Raw genomic sequence first — 21066 nt, 5'->3', positions numbered from 1 at the left:
TTTAATGAGCAGAAACGGAACCTCCCCAATTGACTCTCTTAACAGTCTCAGGAGTGGTGAATGAATTACAGTTCCAGACAAACATGAATGGCTGGCATTGGACATCTCATTTCCAAATCTGTGACGTAAAGAGATACTCTGTCTCACCTTCCGTGATGCCAAAAATTCCATGCCCTTAGCCACTTGGAAGCTGTAACAGATGAGATGCTCCAAGGTCAGGAAGTCCTTGTATAGATCTTCAGAAACTGTCAGAAGATACAGGAGCACAGAGATTGGTATTTCAGTCAGAAAGTATTTGCTTCTAAGCTTGATAGAGTAATCTTCATTTTAAAAATCGGGAGTTAAATTTCAGGAAATAGAAGCAGAGAAAAAATGCTTCTCTCTTCTGTATGTATGCTGAATCATGGTGTATTAATAGCCTTCATCAAACCCTTTAGCCAAATATTGGTTTTTTTCCATTTTAGCCAAATTGGGAGAACAAATCCAGGAGACAAAATGGAGGTGAAACTGGCATAGATAACAGAGGTAAAAGAGGGCTTTTACAAATTTGCTGTTTTAAAATTGTTTTTTTTCATGTACCCAGAGGGATAAACAATAGTTTCATATCAAGAACTCTAAAAATAAAACAACAATCTCCGGGGTCATTGAATCTTTTCTCTCCAAGCTTTGTCCTAGGATAAAGACTAAAGGTCAAATTATAATCTACAACGGATAACTAAAAATACCAAAAATATATTTATTTCTCTCACTTTCAAGCTGAGAAAATGCTGTAAACACAGTAAATCAGGCCTGTGAGGATGCTTTTTTTCCTTCAAGGATATGAACCAGAGATGACAGGAACATCGAAAGAAAGATAAAGTTATATAAACTCATGGTATTTACTTCCGGGCAAGTGGTACAAATAAACACTAAGACATTACTGGGTGTTTCAACACGATCTCTTAACTTTGGTCAGATAAGATAAGACGTGGCTTCTCTCCTGGAGACAAATACCAGAGTAAATGAAAACTCAGATGTAATACTAACCTTGTATTAAAAACACTTGAACCTTTTTCTCAGTGACTTTCTATCTTTAGGGCTAGAGGCCTCTCCATGAATAATGAGTGAAAACCTCTTCCTTTTCCAAAAAAATGAAGGCAAAATTCCAGGCCAACACCCCCTCTACTCCAGTGATTCCCTCAAGCTCTGGGGTCTCCCGCTTACCGGCCACCATCTTGTGAGAGAGAAGACGGGGCAGAGACTGCCCCACTCGTGTGCGCTGGGTCTAGACCACCTCGCCAGGCTTTTCTAGACCACATTCTACCTCACACTGCCTGCGTGGCTTCTATGGGAAAGAGGTTAGTTTTATGCTCTGCGGCCTCATGTCAAAGGGAACAGAAGTGGGTTTCTTCCACTATTTCATAACAGAACTCTTCTATGCTCACGTCTCAAGAAGAGCCAGATGTCAAGAAGCCCCATCTCTTCCTCCACGGGGCTGTCTCTGCTCCTTCTGAGGGAAGCAGATATACAGGGTATCCTGAAGCTGGAAGAGGTTCTGGAAGTTAGGCTGGGAGCACAGCTCCACTCATAAAGAGCACTGAAATATCACTGGAAGCATAAGTGGATAAAGAAACAGGTATTTGCCAAGACTCCTCTGAAGAAGCATGGAAGACTTGATAATCCACTTGGGATGGGGTAGAAACAACAGATGCCTACACTGCCTTGGAAACGGTTGGGTGTGATTAACTGAAGGACTTGTGTTGTGCTGCTGAAGCAGACAGGGTGGGGCTAAACCCCTGTGGACAATGGGGAGGCTGGTCAACCACCATTGTGGTTGTCTCCTTTGCACCGAGCCGCTCCTGCTGACACATGTTAAACCAACTCTTGAGGAGCACTGGCTTGACTGTTGCCAATTGCTTAGCTCTCCCGGAAGACCGAGATTTCTCAGGCTAGCCATGCTCCACTCACAACCTAGCCCACTGCTTCTCTAGACCTTCCGCCCTTCCCTTTTGGAGAAACTGAATGGAAGCCTTCTAGAAATTCAGGTCTCTTCCAAATACTGGGTAAGACTTTTCCAGGACAAAATTCTTTGTCACATCCCGTCACCTGGTCTGTTCCCACAAGAGCAAGTATTCGGCATAGAGGAAGCAATGGCAGGTACCTTCCTCCTCCTCCACGTCACTGAGGGACTTCTCCTCAACAAACCCAGAGCTGGCTGAGCTCTGGCTGCTGGTGATGCTGTCTAAGCGGCGTTTAGGATCCATGGAGATCTCCCCAACGTATTCTTTGCCTTGCCGGAATTGTGCCCCCTTGGTCTATAAAGAAACAGATGAACAAACTCCTTGAATACCAGGAAATCTCTAAAATATAAACTACAGAAGCAATTTTAACTATTAGAAGATGAGGGACATCAATTTCAGGATAATGAAATCTCTGGGCTGAAATTCTGGGCAGGTGTGCTACATAAAACATTTTCTTCCATAAAGCCTGGTTCCTTTTTAACTTAGAGATAAAGGCCTTGCTTCCAGTTTCCCTCAGACACACTTCCAACATTAGGGCACTTTGACAGTGAGATTGATACTCGATAGGGTCAAATATGGCCAAGGAAGACAGAATAATCCTGAGCTGTCCTCCCCTTCTCATTCTTTTTCCTTAATCATCCACCTTTCCCTACTCAGCATCACCTATAATGGGTCAGTAGATTACACTCACGAAAACAAAATACGAGATGTGTCCTCCAGAAGGTAAAAGAGAAAAATACAACAGCCAAGAAAGGAACACGAAAAGATTCCTCACAAGTTCCTCGCAGAGTTTTACTAAAACAATTCATCTGTACCACTTTGAGTTTTCCTCTGCTTTACAATGTGGCCACAGTTGAGGTAGAAAATGACATACCTTGTAGGGGACGAATTCATTTCTCTTGCCTCTTAAGTAAGTCGAGAGGTTTCCAAACTTGCAGAATTCCACAATCACCATGAGTGGCCCTGCAGACAGCACAGCATACCAAGAAGGAAAAATGTGTTTTCACTCATGTTTCTCACCAAGTGTTTAATACATCAATGAGTCAGAAAACATCATAGACAAGGCTACAACCTTTCACTGGAAGCAGGATCATAGAAATCAGCTGCTTGCCATTCCCTTACATTGTAATTTTTTTCTTTTTCTAACAGGCAACTCCAGAAAAGATTAGTCAAAATTTCAGAAGAAAATCCACCCACTTGCTTTTCAACACAGTCACCTGAGCTGATTTCATTTTAGGGGGAACTACTCTTAAATTCCTTTGCTCTCAAATTTGGGAAAAAGTTTACTTCTGTCCTCTGAACACCTTTTACATAGGAAGCAAACTGGATTATAGTGATATGGCACTTTTTAATTCATAGGAAGTTCTAGAATAATCTATGGTTCCCATTAAATCTCCACGGAATACATTTATATCTAGGAATCTGCCACACTTAAGGAAACCAAGGCCATGGGAGTTGGGTGGTTCCCTCCAATGCCAGCAGGAAAGTATATGCTGAAATCCCACAACCAGAGCCGTCCACAGACACTCACCCCCTGGCTTGGTACAGGCACCGAGAAGGTTGACCACGTTGAGATGGTGGCCGATGTGAATGAGGATCTTGAGTTCAGACATGAGGGCTCGGTGTTCACTGTGTGTTGCTCCTTCTGCAGATACAGAACAAAGAAGGCAACCAAACATGCGGGCCTTACCTTAGGAGGGTGAATGCCACACTGCATGCATCTGTGCACCCCTCCCTCCAGGGATAACATAACTATGAGCCAATGACAGACTAGCTACATTAAAAGACAAATATAAGTTGTATTTTATAATTCTAGATGAGATTCTTTAAATGCACCCACAATGCTTGATATTTGAAGGAAGCCATTGTGGGCCTTCTTGCAAAGTGGAGAAATACATCTGCAAAGGAAATCATGCCCAGGTTTTCTCCTTTTACAAAAGTGGATTTTCACATATCAGGTTTACCAAGCTTTTTAGGGCCTGATTATTTCAGTGCTTCCTCATAAGGAAGCAACATCATGTATTAAATATCCTCATGTGTTATGGGCTCTGCTGAAGTTCCCATCAATCTGTGCTAAGCAGGAAGCTTAACGAGGGCCAGCTGGCAAAGCCAGTTGGCACATGAGGCTGATGAGGCTAAGACTGTGCGTTTGATCCTGTCCAGACGGGTACACTTCACTGTGATTCACAGACGTGGTCCACACCTCAGACCCTGATGAGCCACCTCATCAGGTGAATGATTACACACCCGCCTTGTCCACAAGGGAGAAGACGCAAAAGGAGAGAGATGGCTTCAAAATGCACAAGCCCTATTGGCAAAGGATCAGCAGCACTGTCTCCATCAGGGAAAGCACATCACAATTCTAGCGCAGAGCTTTGTAGGCATGACCTCCCCAGATTAAAATGGGAAGACCAGAATACCATTACTATCAGGCCTAACAATTGTTTGCTGTTATTGTTTAGTTGCTAAGTTATGTCCAACTCTTTTGCAACCCCATGGACTGTAGCCTGCCAGGTTCCTCTGTCCATGGGATTTCCCAGGCAAGAATACTAGAGTGGATTCCCATTTCCTTCTCCAGGGGATCTTCCTGACCCAGGAATCAAACCCGTGTCTCCTGCATTAGCAGGTGGATCCTTTACCTCTAAGCTACCAGGGAAGCCCCTAACAATTGCTTATGAAACTTTTAATTCTTAAAAGGTCACCCATAATCCTTTTTTCCCCAGCACAACCATTCTTTTGCCTATTATCGTTTATATACTCCAATTCTAGGGAACATGGCTACTATTTTTACTTCTTAGATCAAATTTCTTTTTTTTGCTTCTTGATTGTCTATAGTTATCTTGCTAATGCACCACAGTACACTAAGAAGCAATTTTGAAGTAACCTGGCTTTTATTTTCCTATGGCCCAGCAACTAAGTATACCTAGAGAGAGAGTTGTAAAAGCTGTTTCTTGTATGAGGGCTCTCAGGCAAGGTGGGGCGGTAGGGTAGCTGAAATCTATCCCAACTTTGCCTGCCAGGCCATGGACTCTGGCATGAGAGGAACTTTTTATCCAGTTTGCCCAAAGGCATTAAATAGTCTGGCTGCAAGTTTGTCTAGTGGGGCCATCTAGCCACAAAGCCACTGATAACAAGCCTTCATCACGTTTAAAGGATGGGATGAAACAGATAGAGGGACATATCGCCACATAGTTTTGCTTTTACCTTTCAACATTTTGACAGCCACTGTCTTGCAGGTTGCTGTCTTGTCAATTCCAAAGGCATCTGCTTCAATCACTTGTCCAAAGGCACCACGACCAAGAGGCTTACCTAGAGTCAACAACAAACAGACGTGGACTGTATCACTACCGAAACCACAGGCAGAGATTCTGAAACATCCTAGTTTCATGGACGGTCCTGTTAACCCCCTTGTCCTGGCTTAGTGATTTAATACCTCCCTCTTGCCTGGTGGTTCTGATGGTAAAGAATCTGCCTGCAATGTGGGAGACCTGGGTTCGATCCCTGGGTTGGGAAGTTCCCCTGGAGAAGCGAATGGATACCTACTCCAGTATTCTGGCCTGGAGAATTCCATGGACGAAGTTGCTTAGCAGGCTATAGTCCATGTGGGGGGCAAAGAGTCAGACACAACTGAGAGACTTTCACTTCATTGGGCTTCTCCCAGGTCCTCATCATCTTCACTCTCGAAATGTCCTGCTCTGAGCAATTATACAAGGAGCCTACTTCTCAGTGACTAAATGGATGATTACTCAAATTCAAGAGATGAAATGAATTTTCTAAACCAGAGTCTAACATTTGAATAGACTAGATCTGTCATCAGCCTAAACGAGGATGAGATGGCCTGGTAAACCCAATATCAAATCAGTATCGATTGAAAACACACCTAGTTTCAGCCGGTCTCTGGGGAATTCCCATTTGCTGGCATCATAAGGCAGGCGTTCACAGTGCTCATCCAAGGGGAGTTCGTCTGGATCCATGACGATGGATAAGTAGCCCGTCTTCAGTTCCCCTCCATTGGCCTGGAAAGCATTACTCTTTCCAGTCACACACACTCTGTTGTTTGGCTGTTGTTTTGTGAGCTTGTTATTGTTGTTTTATAGAAGCCCCGTTCTTGGTGTCTCATTTTCTAAATGGTTCATGGAGTGTGAGGGTTGTCCTAGTATAATTCTGTTCCCAGTGTCCCCTCAACCCCCAAATGAGCTCAGAGTTTAATTCTCAAATCTTAATTACACTAGACAGTCCAAGCCCATTTCTTCTCTAGTTGCTTCTATCAATTAAAGCCCAGTGGCCCAGCCAAAAGTAACTGGGTAAGAACGTTATTGTATAGAAATAAAATTGTGCCTATTGAGCCAATAACAATGGAAAGAATCAACTCAAAGAACTCCAGTCAGCTTTCATTAATCATGAAAACCAATGTGAATGGGACAGAAGGAAAATTATTCTGTTACCCGCTTAACGGTCCGTAGAACGATGACAAGAAGTAGCCAGAAAAACATGGCAATCACTGCAGTGCCTACTAGAATAATGACTTCCAAGTTTGTCTTTTCCTGGGCACCTGGCAATACACAAATGAATGAACGTCAACAACTGGAAACTCATACTTTTTGACATAAAATAATAAAGTTCAATCACTAAAGCAAAATTTCAACTTCATGAACTCAGAAAAATCCTAGGCACTAATAGTCACACTCTCTAACTTGGATGGAGCTTATAATATTCTTAATGGATAATTTAAAGTTTGCAAAATATTGCTCATGAAAACTTCCAACAATAAAATTATAAAGTAATAAAGGAGAGATATTAATATCTTAAAAGACAAACAAAGTGTTTGTAAGAAGAGTAGACTTTGATGGAAAGAAAACAGATCATGTTCTGTAGAGAAGAAAAGTATTATGTTTGGAGAAAATAAATGTCTGATTTTGTGCTGACAGTCTATATTTTGATCTTTATGGAGTTTGAGGAGGACTGTTTAAGAAAACAAGTAGGGAAATAAATGTATTCCTTTGGCCGGAGAACCATTGGTGACCACGCACCTACTAGGTGCCCATCACTGTAAATATGTCATGCCACTGAAGTCTTCTCAATAACCCTCAGTTTTCAGATGGAGAAGACGCTCAGAGAGAATTACGGTATTTCATCAAGGGCACACAACAAGTTGCTGGAATGGTCAAGAGTTAAACAAGGTCTGTCTGACACCGGCTAACATTACATTACCCCATCCTCCTGTGGTAGTAGCCTCAGTGTGGAAAGAGAGAGAGCTGAGGCGAGTGCTTGAGTGCACAATCACTCATGAAAGGACAGAGAAGAGAAAAAGCTGAAGGTCAGCAAGGAAGCTGCAGATGCTCAAGACTCCAGAGGACCGCTCTGAGGGGGGAACATTAAGCCCAGAGGAGGCTTTCAACTAAGAGTGATTAGCAAAGTGGTGATAAGGAAGCAATTATCACTTAGGGTCACCCGCCTGTTGGAGGAGTGCAATGTGAATCAAACTGGGCCACAAGCTGTGAGCGTGGCTCAGGCAGCCTCAAGAAGACAGGAAGACAAGTAATTAATTAGTTAGCAAAATAAGAGCTACAGTTGAGAGACAAGCATCAAGTCTGCTTGCATGCAAGCAGCTTTTGTTTCTCTGCTGGTCTTACTGAAGGATTTCTCTATTTATACATAGAGATTGAAATGTCTGTTTGTTCAGAGTAGGAAGTGCAAAGATACAACTGTCTATATAAGTTGGTGCATTAATATTCCCATGTGAACATTTGGGAAACTAGCAGGAGCCTTAAATATGTACCTCATCCTTTCTCAATATTCTCTCCTGGTGAAAAGTAAACATAATCTCAGTGCCATTGTTACCTAGTTAGGCCTCCTTGAAACCAGCTGCAGAAAGCTGACAGAGTCGAGGCAGGGCATGGGAGAGAACTGGAAATCTCCCTTAGGATTTGCCCTAAAGCACAAAGCAGTTTGAATGTGACCAACCGCCATGACACTTGAAATCTATTTGCAGGTTATAAAATGGCAATAAACCTACAGATTCGAAAAGAAGTCAAAGTATTGAGATGTAATACTTGACAACACAGATTAGACAGACTAAAGGGACTAAAATGTAGACCTTGAGAGACAAATTAGGATGCATTCATAGAAATCCGTCAATTCCTCCATCTATCACCACTCCTCTCCTTCCCCCTGCATACCATTCCTTCACCCACATAATACAGTTTCATTGTCCCACTCATGGGTTATTTTTTTTTAAAGATAGGAATACACTTTTGAAGATAAAGTATTCTGTCACAAATTACCTTTCCCATCTGAGAAAAATGCTAGATTTCACATCCTTCCTGCATATTCATTTAGATAAGAACCCCAAATTTTCCATTTCAGAGAAGCAATGGTCCATTGTTCACAATTCAGTCTTAATTATCTCCAGTCCAATAAAAACTATGAACCTTTATGACTATCTAGATAGCACTGATTTTCATGACTAGGTAGTAATTCTACCCAATAAATATAGAGGCTTAATTTTCATAACTAGTTAGTTGAGCCAGTCATATGAAGAAAGAATCAAGGAAAGAAAGACATTCCACCTGCCAAGCTAAGAATTTTTCTACAATGAGAACTGCAGGGATAGAAATATGATGCAAGCAGAATTAAAATAACATTAGTTATGTTTTCTGGTTAAAATAATATATATTTATAGTAGAAAACTTACAAAGTACAAAGAATATGAAAAACCAGCCATAACCCTCCCACCCAAAGTACTTGAGTACAGGTACAAGCTAATTTTTAAAAGCGATCTGATTGTCTCTGAATCCCCACTGACCTTCTACTATGAAAAACGCCTCCACTTTCGCACACCCAAGGACACTGCATGCCTGGCACGTGTACAAGCCTTCGTCCTCCTTCCTCACCCTGCGGATAGTTAGGTTCCGGTTCCCATCTTTTAGCACAATGCCTGAGAAAGGGGGAAAATGCAGTTTGGGTTTTATTTTTAAATTTTTATTGGAATATAGTTGCTTTATGATGCTGTGTTAGTTTCTACTGTACAGCCAGGTGAATCAGCGATGTGCATGCATATATCTGCTCCTTTTTTGGATTTCTTTCGCATTGAAGTCACCACTGAGCATTGCGTAGACTTCCCTGTGCTGGACAACTGTTGTTGTTTAGATGCTAAGGTGTGCCCGAATCTTTTGCAGCCCCATGGAATGTAGCCAGCGAGGCTCCTCTGTCCACGGGATTTCCCAGGCAAGAATTACTGGAGTGGATTGCCATTTCCTTCTCCAGGGGATCTTTCCAACCCAGGGTTCGAACCCATGTCTCCTAAATTGATAGACGGATTCTTTACCACTGAGTCATCTGGGAAGCCGTGCTATACAGTAGGGTTTTTATTTTATGATGTGGTCTGGTGGAGCTTTCCAGGAAAAAAAAATTAATATACATGTTTCCCTTTATCTTGGGCTACTGTCTGACTCCAAAGAGTCAGGGTCAACTGCTATCTCAGCACCCGTGGCTTCCATGAGAATTCAGCAGTCTCTGGATACTTGGGCTCTGAGTCTACAAAATGAGTCAGACCATGGACACTAATATTGCTTTTTGTTCTGCCTAAAACAAATCAAGAAACAACATGGATGTTATACTGTATGACCCTTCTATGTGGAATCTAAAAAATAAAACAAGCTAGTGAATATAACAAAAAAGAAGCAGACACATACAGAGAACAAACCAGTGATGACCAGTGGGGAGAGGGGAGCAGGTGGGGGAAGATAAACAAAGAGTAGGGGATTAAGAGGAACAAACTACTATGTATAAAATAAATAAATAAGCTATGGGGATATATTGCATAGTACAGGGAATATAGCCCATATTATGCAATAATGATAAACAGAGTAATAATCTTGAAAAGTTGAGAGGCACTATATTGTCCACCTGAAAATTAAATAATATTGTACATCAACTATACCTTGATAAAAATAAATGAGTAAGTAAATAATTTTTAAAAAAGATATAATACAGACTTTAGTCAACATCTCTAGGAAAATTATACAGCCAAAGTGAGATAGACATGCTCTGTTCACCTGAGTCCTCCACAAGCGTCTCATTATCTTTAAACCACGTAATCTGTGGAGAGGGATTCCCAGATGCTGTGCAGGAAACTTCAATGGTTTCGCCAATACTTGTCGTCTGATTCTCCAGGTTTCCTGTGATCATGGGTGCCATGCGCTCTATGTACACACACACACACCCACACACAAAATTACAGGACATTTAGTTATGACTTTTGAAGCGGTTTTCATATCAGTAAACTATTAAACCATTTAGTAAACTATTAATTTACTAGGCTGAAAATACACAGAGGTGGACAACAGAAGTGTTGGTCACTGAGCAAAGTTAAATGAAACAAGTCAGTTCAGACAGATTACTGCATCTCTGAACATTCATACTAGTGATTCGACCTGGTAATCAACACAAAATTAAAGTTATCTTTCTTATGGACTTCCCTCCTATCAAATAGATAGATAGATAGATAAATTCTAGCCACTGATACCCAAGAATTCTGCCATGTTTCTCTTGGAAAGTATATAACTTCAGTGCAATTCAACAAAGAACACCTTATATTTATTTGGTATTTTTTACAAAACTCATTTGTCCTACTTCTGCTGCTCACTGTCAACTCTATGATGGGAGCAATAGTCTTATTTTGAAGATGAAATGGGTTAAACAACTTGTCCACGTCCCTGTAACTAAGTTAACAGCTGAATTCAGAATCTAGTTAGCCTAAAAGGTTAGTTCAATACTATTTCCAGTAAAGCATAGACAAAATAATAATACTCTAACAAAAGTCAAAGATTTTTTTTTAAAAAAATGAAGCCCACGGGTACTTGTTTAAATGTACAGGACAACTTTAGATTTAACCTTTCCTACAAATCAGCAAAATGTTATGGAAATAACTTGTCCAAACCAACTGAATATCGAAAGGAATTTTGCTGAACGAATCCACTTCAACATTTGGCAAAATGACAGTACCTCAACAGTGAACTGCACTGGGGCTTAAGCAAATAGACTCTGGTCTATTTCCAAGAATAATTTTTGGAAAACAACCTGGGAGTTCGTAGGGAAGCAAACCAGCCCACTGTGAGCAAGTGTTTCCTGGGCATGGCAAACCGGGAGCCTCCTTTACATCTCTTTCTGAAGTTTTTCATTAGCTTGAAACCAGACCAGTCACCAAGATGAACAGAAAAACCATGCTCATATATGGGCTGTGATCTGAAGAGCCTTGGGATGACTACACTCAAAAAATCTCTTCTTTTGACACCAGAGTCTTAACACCAGCAAAATCTATCCTAGTGCCTGCCTGAAAATATGTCAAGGCCTTTGAAATATTATTTGTCTGAAACTGCAGTATAAATTAGCTTATCTGGGCAGTTCTCCTTAACAAAACGGAACATATGCATCCTAGAAACTAGGAAGGGACACTAAGGAGATGAGAAAATGAGGAGAGAGGGTACAAAGAGAAACTCTCTAAATTTGCCTGATTTCCCCAGAGACAGAGCCGCGGCTGCACAGATTTTGCGCAAGGTGAAATGTTAGAGGAGGTGCAGAGAGTGGCTTCATGTGGCACTGACAAAGCCTTTCGCTCATTAGAATGATCATCTCATTGACCTTGAGCTGTGCCCCAGAGGCACACACACAGTGCCTCACAGGGGCTCTCACAGGTCTTAAACAACCCCATCACCACACTCTCCAGGCAACAAATGTCTTATCAAGCAATATGTGCCACTGTGTTCTATGTCTGGAGCTCAGCAAGGAGTAAAGCAGAAAACAAGCCCAGTCTTCATGGACACAGAGCATTCACTGGACTATGACAGGTTGTCTGTGTTCTCATCCTACCCACCTAGCCACCACTGTGACCTTCCAGCACCCTCCAAGCTCACGGTGGGCATTCACACATACATGTCTATTAAAATAAATGAATGCCCAAGAATGAGGCAGAAATGTCCCTGGTTTAGGGTAATCCCCTGAAGATAGCAGTGAGCGACCCCACCATCAGGGTTGGAAAGAATAGGATTATTTTCTCTTTTTAATATACCACTTCAGCATGATTAGCTTCCTTCTGCCTTGAGGACTTTCAGTGAGTCAGATATGAGAGGACAATCTTCTCATGGGCCCTGAAAGCACTACATTGAAGGCATCCCAACTGCCTCTCTGGATGGTCCAGAGTGATCGCCCTACCTAGTACTGTGAGCTGCCTGGCCACGCAATGTCTTTTCTTAGTCTTCCTGTCCTGAGCAAAGCAGACATAGTCTCCTTGGTCCTGCAAGGACGCATTCTGCAGCTCCATGATCAAGACGTCCTTTGTGCTGTTAGAGATCATGGTGGCATTCATTTTCCAAAGGGCATCCAAGTTCTTGCAGACAGGCATGGGTAAATCACCCATGTGGATGGGCAGGGCCTGTGGGCCGAGTTTGTACCACGTGAGGTTCTCAAACATAGTTCTGTCCGCGGAGCACCACAGAGACACATTCTCCTGCTCGGTGGGCTGGGTGTCGGGTTGCAACGTGATTTCAGGACCCCCTGAAATGTAAAACCCATGGTTAGAAGACGGTGATTTACCTTGGGCTTTCTGCCACTGCTTTCACATTGCCTGCAGTCTTCAATGAAGCACCAAGAAAAGTGAAGCCCTGGCATTCCCAGACAACAGAATACAAGGAGACAACCAAACTGGGCAAGGTGGTTTCAGAATGTATTGTTTTGCTAAAACACATTATTTGGAAATGTAAATGAATCCCTCAGATATTTATAAAATCTCCACTTGGAGTCTAAGTATGGTTTTAAGATTAAAAAATTCAAACTGAAAGAGGATAATTATAATATGAGATTTACAAACTTAATTCCTCATTGATATGTAACACTCACTGACAGGAAAGCTATGTTTATTACCATGAATTGGCCCAGACTGAAATATTTTATCTCAGTCAGCTAAAGCCAAACCGTAAATTAAGATGAACAGAGAAAATCGGCAGCATCGGGATGGCACCACTCCCATGTCATCACAACTGTCTCCCCAAAACCTAACTTTGTCAGCTCTTCAACAGCAAGCCCACAAATACTGACTGAATCTTGGTAAGCCAAGCGCCGTGCTAAGACTCTGATGACAGAGACAAAAGGCATGGCGCAGGACTTGACGGTCAAAATCAATTGTTCTGTCCCCTGTGAAGTCAAACGCACTGACTTCACATGAGTCCAGGAGCTACCTGAGGAGTTCTCATCTACGAACAAAAGCATCGATTACCCACCCAAGTTCCCTTCCTAAAGCCATTGCCGCTCATGGGAATAGTCAGGACGACAGAATATCTATCAGCCAGCCCAGCCCCTGGAGATTATCCACCCAAGTTCCCTTCCTAAAGCCATTGTTGCTCATGGGAATAGTCAGGACGACAGAGTATCTATCAGCCAGCCCAGCCCCTGGAGATTATCCACCCAAGTTCCCTTCCTAAAGCCATTGCTGCTCATGGGAATAGTCAGGACTATGGGGTATCTATCAGCCAGCCCAGCCCCTGGAGATTACCCACCCAAGTTCCCTTCCTCAAGCCATTGCCGCTCATGGGAATAGTCAGGACGACAGAGTATCTATCAGCCAGCCCCCCCCCCCCCCCCTTGAGAGCACTTACTGGTCACATGGAAGGAGATAACCCTCTCTCCTCTTCCAGCTTTGTTCACTGCTTCACATTTATACAAAGCGGACACATTGGCTGCTTGGATAACAAGAGTACTTACAGTCTGTGAAAAAAATAGATCCCAGGCCATAAACAATGGAGCCTATGTTTATGCACATGCACTCAGACTAAAACTCTGCGTCCCCTCACTGCTGCGACCTGCCTACTCCATTCATCCTCCAGTACCGACTGCACTCAAATCCATGCAATTAGAACTATGCTGATGCTACTCACACATCATACAAAATGAGCTTTGGAACCATAAAATTAAAAATGTTTTAACACAACACTACATACCTTTTCTCACTTTCATGTTTATAAAATCAGAATTACCATACAACTGATGTACAGAGTTAATGGCATATGTATTTATGTTTCTCTGATTCAGTAACAGCAAGTCAATAGTGCTTTTAAAAGTCAATGGTGTTTTCAAACTGACTTAACATGCTAGTATTTTATCTTCCCATTTATCTGACAGTCAATCTCCAATCTTCCTCACCTATTATTTTACCCTGCTTTCAGTCCATCCTTCCATAAAAGAGAGACAGATTTTCAAATTCAAAAACTTAAAACTCACTTTGTTTCTTCCTTCAATTAGGGCAATCTGATTTTTGTTGACTTCGATTTTGTTTCCCCCCTGGAAGTCCTCCACGTTTCTCCATTCCTTACAAGTGTATGGGTTTGTTGTTAAGGCAGCGAGGCTGTAAGACAGAGGTAAGAGATGATGTCATGACTTAATTTTCCTTTAATTCAAATCAATATCAAGGAAAGGAGTCAGACTTTGGTTATTACATTCTTAGAAATAACTTCGAATGCACTCCACCAAGTTACAAGACTTGGCGCCAATTAAAAATAGGCCTCCGCAATGGAGGAAAAGGTTCTAGGTAGATTCATTCAGGATACAGGAGGGAAGCAGCTATTCTGGGAACAAACCTCCATTCATAAATTGGATCGACAAGACAATTCAAGCTAATTTAGTTCAAAGGAAGGCAAGGAAACTAAGAAGCCACTGGGCTTCTTAAAGTAATTTCCCTGGGACTATATCCTTGTGTAGGAAACGGTCAGCATCTGAGGAAGAAACTAGAGAGGCCATCTCAAAAACAACAACAGGAAGTGCACTGCTTAGGGTGGTGGTGGGTGACTTGTTGCTGTTTTTCCTAAGGATGTCTGGACTTGTGTGTTAGGACCTGATAAGCCGGACCTGAGACTCTGAGGTCTATCACTCCCTTGCAAACATCAGTACTTCCTCTGAGATGGACCTTCTCACAGATAAGGAGATTGGGATATTCACTGGCTGACTGGTATAGGAAGAAAAACCAAGGACTGGCAATTAACAAAGTGGCAAAGAAAGTGCATTCAGGGAGGTAGACATAAGGGCTAATTAGAGAGAGCTAATCTCAAAGCAGGATACCCCAAGGAATGACATCTCCTAAGGACATAGCACAGAGAAACATGGAAGGAGATGAAGAGTACTGCTTGAGGAATAACCTCAGAGATAGCCTTCTTGGCTTAGAATAGAATCGTATCGTAGCATGGCTATGTCCGCCAGCAGAGGAGTGGATAAGGAAGTTGTGGTACATATTTGCAACAGAGTACTACTCTGCCACATAAAAGAATGAAATAGTGCCATTTCCAGCCACACAGGTGGACCCAGAGATTATCAGAGTAAGTGAGGTAAGCCAGACAAAAGCAAACACTGTCTGTTATCACTTACACATGGAATCTAAAGAATAAAACAAATAAATAAATTTTTTTTTAGGTGCAAAAAAGCAGGGGCAAAGGGCGTGGTCCTACTCACGCGGGCGGGTAGGTGCACTCTGTCTCCAGCTGCCAGTACCAGCGAATGTGACTTGGTGGGGGGACGGCATAGACCGTGCACGTCAGCGTTTGGGAGGTGCCGTACTGGTAAGAGTCCACGGGAGACAGCAGTGACTTCTCACCAATCTGAGGTGGGACTGGAGATGAGAAAGACAACTTCTGAACTGCCAATCAGCTTTGAGGATGGAAAGTTGCAGTTTTCACCAACCAAAGCCTGTGTTTTGCCAAGCATAGGGTTTTTGCCCCCATTTGCTTTTTCAAAGAACATTTAGACTTGGAAGCAGGACACCTGACTTCTAGTGATGCTCACGATAATGACAATAAACTAGTAAGCTGGGTGGCTTTGTGGAGTCTCACTGCCCCGTGACTCGCTTTTCTCATCCGCATCCGCGGGAGAGCTCTCCTCGCCCTTCCAATTGCACAAGACTGGGCAAGCCTCCAGAAAAAATACTGCAGTTGTGAATAATACAGTAAGCAGATGCATTATGTGCTGAACATTGTTCTAAGTGCTTTACACCAATTTATTCACCTAATCCTCACAGCCACTATTATTGTTCTCCACTTCACACATGAGAAAAATTTAAAAGTGAAATGACTTCACAAGGTCACCACCCTGCCTCCTTCTCCACCTCTCCCTCCTTCTTCACCTTCCTGCCTTCCTTCCTCTCTCCTATCCTTTCTTATCTTCTTGCCACCCTCCCTCCATTCCTTCCCTGCCTGACCTCCTTCTTTCCCATTTTTCTGTTTTCGGCTCCAAAGTCATTAATGTGAAACTATCTTGTCATCACTACCAACTTAAGGCCCAAGATTATACGTTCAAAACTTGACTTCTTTTTAATGCTTGTTTTAGAGAGGAGGGTAAATGCTAGGGTGAATCAAATGTGGAGTGACTTCCTGGATGAATGAGATGGTTATTCACCATCCATTCTTACATCTTGATTTCTTGTTCATTTCCTTCTTCCCATCCTTCCTACCAGCTTCTCAGCTTCTCTCCGCTCCCAAACCCCTATATCCAACTGGCTCCTAAATGACATTTCTGGAACCTGTTATCTTTAAAATACTCCTTGAAGCTGATGTGCCAGCAAAGAAATGAAGCCAAGCTCAGTAGACATACAGATATGGATACATTCAGGCAGGATATATAAGGAAGCACATGAGAAGGTTTAATATCACATGAGAAGGTTCTGAAGTTTTAATCTGCTATGCCAGCAGAGAGCATAAAGAATTACAACAGACAGGTATTTCCCAACCTGTGTCTGGAGCAAGATATTAACGGATGTATGACGGAGGGGGTACTAGTCACATGTTTGTTAAACCTCGGCTACTCTGTCTTCCTGCCCTCTCCCACTGGAAGATGGCAATATACGATGTCCATCAACTTAGCATCTCTTGCATTTGCTTGACCATGATGACCTTCTTCTCCCACCCAGAAGACTTATTATAAATAAGCATCTTTCAGGTTGGAAAAATAAAGTTCAAATTATCCCTCAAATCTAAAATTTAATATGTCCCCTTTACAGCCTCAGAGTCAGGTCCCAGACATCTGTGGAAAAATAGATTAAAACATTTCCAAGCAATGTCCACCTAGAAAAGCCTTCTGCATTGGAGTCTACCTGTGCATCACTGATACATCAACCCCAAATCAAACTAGAAAGTTCCCACAAAATTCAAGAAGAATCTTAAACATCTGCATGCCAGAAGCACAATTCAAAGGTACTGCAGCTGAGCCTGATGACGGTCCCTGCTGGTACTTTTATCCCACAGTACTTAGCCATCTACTTTACTCTCACATTTGACCAGGGTTCGATCACCTGGCCTCATAAGCAAAGTGTCCAAAGCACACTCAAGCCACACTGTTCTGGATCATTTTTATACACAGGAGCCGACTCGTGATTCCAGTGAGGCCCAGGTGCCCAGCTGCTCCGGAGGACATCATCAAATTATTTATAACAGAACTGGGACAGAGAAGGAAAACTGAATGGACTCACCATTCACCACCAGAGATACCATGTGGCTCTGTTTCTCCTTTGAAATGGGGTTGGTAAGGATGACAGTGTAATTTCCTGTATCTCTTTCACTCACTTCCATAATAGTCAGCACATGCCCCACTTTAATTGTGTGATTGGACTCAATGGGTCTTCCATTTTTATACCTATGGGGGAAAAAATTCCAGCAATTAGTCCAATCTGAGCATTTGCTTTCATGTGGCACAAGGCTCTGCATTTATTTCCAGTCGTTACCATTTTATTTCTGGAGGAGGGTAACCAAGGTACTTGACAGGGACTCTGACACGTTCCCCCACGGTGGCTTCCACCAAGGATTCCATGCCACTACCGAAAGCAACAAAAGGCTTTTCTGGAAGAAAATAAAGATAATTTTTTCTCATAGATGGCAACTTCTTAGACATGGCCATTTCTAAGAAGAGTTTCAAGTGAAGAGTCAAAAGCTGTGGGTCTGAGTCACTGCGGTTCCCACATTCCCACAGGTCCCATTCCAGCTTCCTTCTCACCCCAGGTCTCCAGCGTCTGTCTCTCCCCCAGTCTGCTCTGCAAGTCCACTGAGCACTCCAGTCTCACTCAGTCCAAGCACCTGCTTCTCCGGGAAGCTTTCTCTGCGTTCCCCAGGAGCCCCTGACTGCTCCTTCTCCTCGGTTCCTTCACACCCTACACATAACCCCATGCACACCAGGACTCAGTCCCCAGACCTCTTCTCTCTGTCGATACCTCCTCTCGTCCATTACCTTCCTCCTAAACTTACATCTCCTGCCCCAACTTCTCTGGGATCTAGGTTAATATCTTAAAGTTTCCACTTGGATGTTTAACAGGCATCTCCAAATGAAGCCACCAAACTCTGGGTCCCCAAATCTTACTCCCCTCCTTACCTTCCTTATCTCGGTTAAGAAAACTACCATTCACTCAGTTGCTCACACTAAAAACTCAGAGGTCATCTTCTATTTCTTTTCTCTACATCCCACAGGCAGGGAATCAACAGGCAGATGCTACTGGCTCTATCTTCAAAGTTATATCCAGAATCAGTTCACTTCTCACTACCTCCACTTCCACCAACCTTGTCCAGGCCACCATCCATCTCTCAGCTGGATGACTGCAATTAGCCTTCTAACTAGCCTCTCTACTTCTGCCCTTACTTCCCTAAAGTATTTCACATCAGAAAAAAAAAAAAAAAAACCTATATAGTGATCCTATTAAAACATAAGCCAGAGCGCATCTCTCTCTGCTCAAAACCTGTCTTGCATTCCCATATTATAAAATCCAAGCTCTTACAAAGGCCTGTAAGTTAGATGCCATACAAATTATCATCTCAACTGAGACATTTATGTGAGTGAAAGAGAATAAATGGGAAATCAAGTTATTTTCTCAAAGCCCCACAGAAACTAACTAAATATAGCTTTCACCAATTGCAAGGCTTTATGCTTGCAATTCAAGGAAGACTCTCAGCCTTGTTATTGAACAAAACTTGTAAAATGATCTTAGATAAAAACCCTCTGCTTGTTATAGTGATAATAAGAATAGCAGCAACAAGTAATATTTAGTGAGCACTTACTGCATCAGCTCATTTCATCTCTAAAGCTGGGCTCTGAACCCAAGCTATGTTCTTGACCCTGAGGTCCTAGCAAGAGCTCAAAAACATCTTCTGAATGAACAAAACAGGATTCACTAGCTTAACTTAACTTAACTTAACTAGCTTAAACTTCTTTGAATTACCTCACTTTTCAAGGCAGAGCATAATTTCCAAGGCAATCTTGGCTTACCATGTACCCGGACGAACGTACTGTTCTTCTTGGTCATCAGCCCACTGGAAGCTGCACAGATATACCACCCCTGGTCACTCCGGGTTACACCATCTATAGTCAAGGTGCTCAAGAACTTCTTCATTTCCGTCCCAGACTGGGTTTTTAGGTCCCGGTTTATAAGTTTTTTATGCTGATGCTGAAAAAGAGGTTACTGAACTTCCAAAGGCCAGCATAACATTCCCCAATAGCTTCTAGATACCCACAAAAGTCTTGGCCCTTGGTGAACACTATTTAATGCTAATAATAGAGACTTCTGAACTTTTAACATTATGCAGATGACAATTAAATTTGGTTTTAGGAGAAATAAATAGAATCAACTGAATTAGGAATTTTAAAACCTCACATAACAGGAATGAGAGAAATATAAACTGCAGAAACACAAGGAAATATGACCACAGTCTAAGGAGAAGAATGTCTCATGCCACTTCTTGCAAAAGATTTCCTTAAAGGGAATAGATCAAGGACTTTGGAGAACAGAGGAATAATGCAAACTGGAAAGACATAATCATCAAAAGAAAACTAATCTTCACAGCTTGGACAGAGTTCTTGATTTTGCCTCTTTCTTTCTATGGGAGATGTATGTCCTGTAGTTCTTTTAAAAGGTATGTGTATGTGTGTGTGTGTGTTAGTGTGAGCTAAGGCCCTTCAACTTTATCTGGTCAAAGAGGTCCCTGTCTCTCTCAAGCAAACTTCGGTGGAGCTTATTATCAAAGTATTTGGAGGTCTGGCTTTGAGCTGTTAGTGTTACCTTCAAAGAAGGGTATTCCCAGTGGAAGTCGATCCCCACATTTAGCTCAGTTCGTGCTGTACAATTTAAGATGAGCTTCTCTCCAACAGACAGCTCGACTCCATGAGGGGGGCTCAGAACCACATCATAAATCTTGTACCCTGGAGCGAGTAAATTGGAAAAAGGGAAAGTGAGAGGGAAACCAAATCTATAACTTGGCTCACATTTTTTCAGAAATGATGCAACTTCAAAATGTATCACATCATTTCCCCTGAGAGCCTCCCCAAACCTTGGTAACTCCCAGGAAAAATGGTCTACAGAGATTCACAAAGAAACTCTAAACGGATTTCCAATGTGTTGTAGCCCAGTGGATAGAAAAGCAGTAAAATCTGAGAAGTCAATAGTCACTGGGTCCAGCTTTAGAAAGTTACTGCACTTTCCATAAAATAGATATACTTAAAAAGAATTGATGCCAAGCAATGCTCGGAACATTGAATTTTTCATAAAATATGCTCCTATAAGAGAACTCTTATTTATCCTTGCTCCTGATAAGAAAGGAGGAAAACCTCAATTGCACATAGGTTTATTGGATAGAGAAAGAGGGAATGTAATGAACTGCTTAACACTAAATCTTGAATTAATATATTTCTCAATATCTTCTGTCTTCTAGGATCTTAATATAAGAAGCTAATTTTTATTATCTAATATTAAAGATTAAAAAGGAATTGTCCTCTTACCTATAACCACAATTATGTACATAATAGACTGGTAGCTTTCATCATTGATTTTTGCTTCGCAGAATACCACGCCAGCATAACTGATCATATAGCTGGGAATACTGAAGCCTTTCTTGCTGTCCCAGAAAATTCTGTTACCATCAGGAACAAATCTTTTTTCTGGATACCTCTGTGTAGAAAAAGCAATATCAAATATTTAATTGTATTATCCAAAAGTGAAAACCATGAACACTAAAGAATTTATCTTATTTTAAGATTACAAATTGGTTTTATTTAT

The 21066-nt window shown here is 42.0% G+C and overlaps 1 protein-coding gene across 2 annotated transcripts in view; it reads right to left on the bottom strand.

Annotated features, from left to right (window-relative positions):
* Positions 1 to 21066, bottom strand: part of KDR (kinase insert domain receptor) — a 44973-nt gene that overhangs the window by 14703 nt on the left and 9204 nt on the right. For both annotated transcript variants that reach the window (XM_043906736.1, XM_043906737.1), the window contains exons 5-22: positions 20790 to 20958; positions 20074 to 20213; positions 19284 to 19461; positions 17755 to 17869; positions 17503 to 17666; positions 15495 to 15651; positions 14274 to 14397; positions 13652 to 13760; positions 12213 to 12554; positions 10058 to 10204; positions 8806 to 8937; positions 6446 to 6552; positions 5881 to 6016; positions 5205 to 5309; positions 3532 to 3645; positions 2875 to 2963; positions 2141 to 2294; positions 148 to 245 (exon numbers count right to left, since the gene is read on the bottom strand). In XM_043906736.1, coding sequence (XP_043762671.1) covers positions 148 to 245; positions 2141 to 2294; positions 2875 to 2963; positions 3532 to 3645; positions 5205 to 5309; positions 5881 to 6016; positions 6446 to 6552; positions 8806 to 8937; positions 10058 to 10204; positions 12213 to 12554; positions 13652 to 13760; positions 14274 to 14397; positions 15495 to 15651; positions 17503 to 17666; positions 17755 to 17869; positions 19284 to 19461; positions 20074 to 20213; positions 20790 to 20958 — 2580 coding nt within the window. The remainder of the gene's footprint in view (positions 1 to 147; positions 246 to 2140; positions 2295 to 2874; positions 2964 to 3531; positions 3646 to 5204; positions 5310 to 5880; positions 6017 to 6445; positions 6553 to 8805; positions 8938 to 10057; positions 10205 to 12212; positions 12555 to 13651; positions 13761 to 14273; positions 14398 to 15494; positions 15652 to 17502; positions 17667 to 17754; positions 17870 to 19283; positions 19462 to 20073; positions 20214 to 20789; positions 20959 to 21066) is intronic.

This window comes from Cervus elaphus, chromosome 6 (assembly GCF_910594005.1).
Source record: "Cervus elaphus chromosome 6, mCerEla1.1, whole genome shotgun sequence".
Lineage (NCBI taxonomy): Eukaryota > Metazoa > Chordata > Mammalia > Artiodactyla > Cervidae > Cervus > Cervus elaphus.
This window is presented reverse-complemented; position numbering and strand designations above follow the sequence as displayed.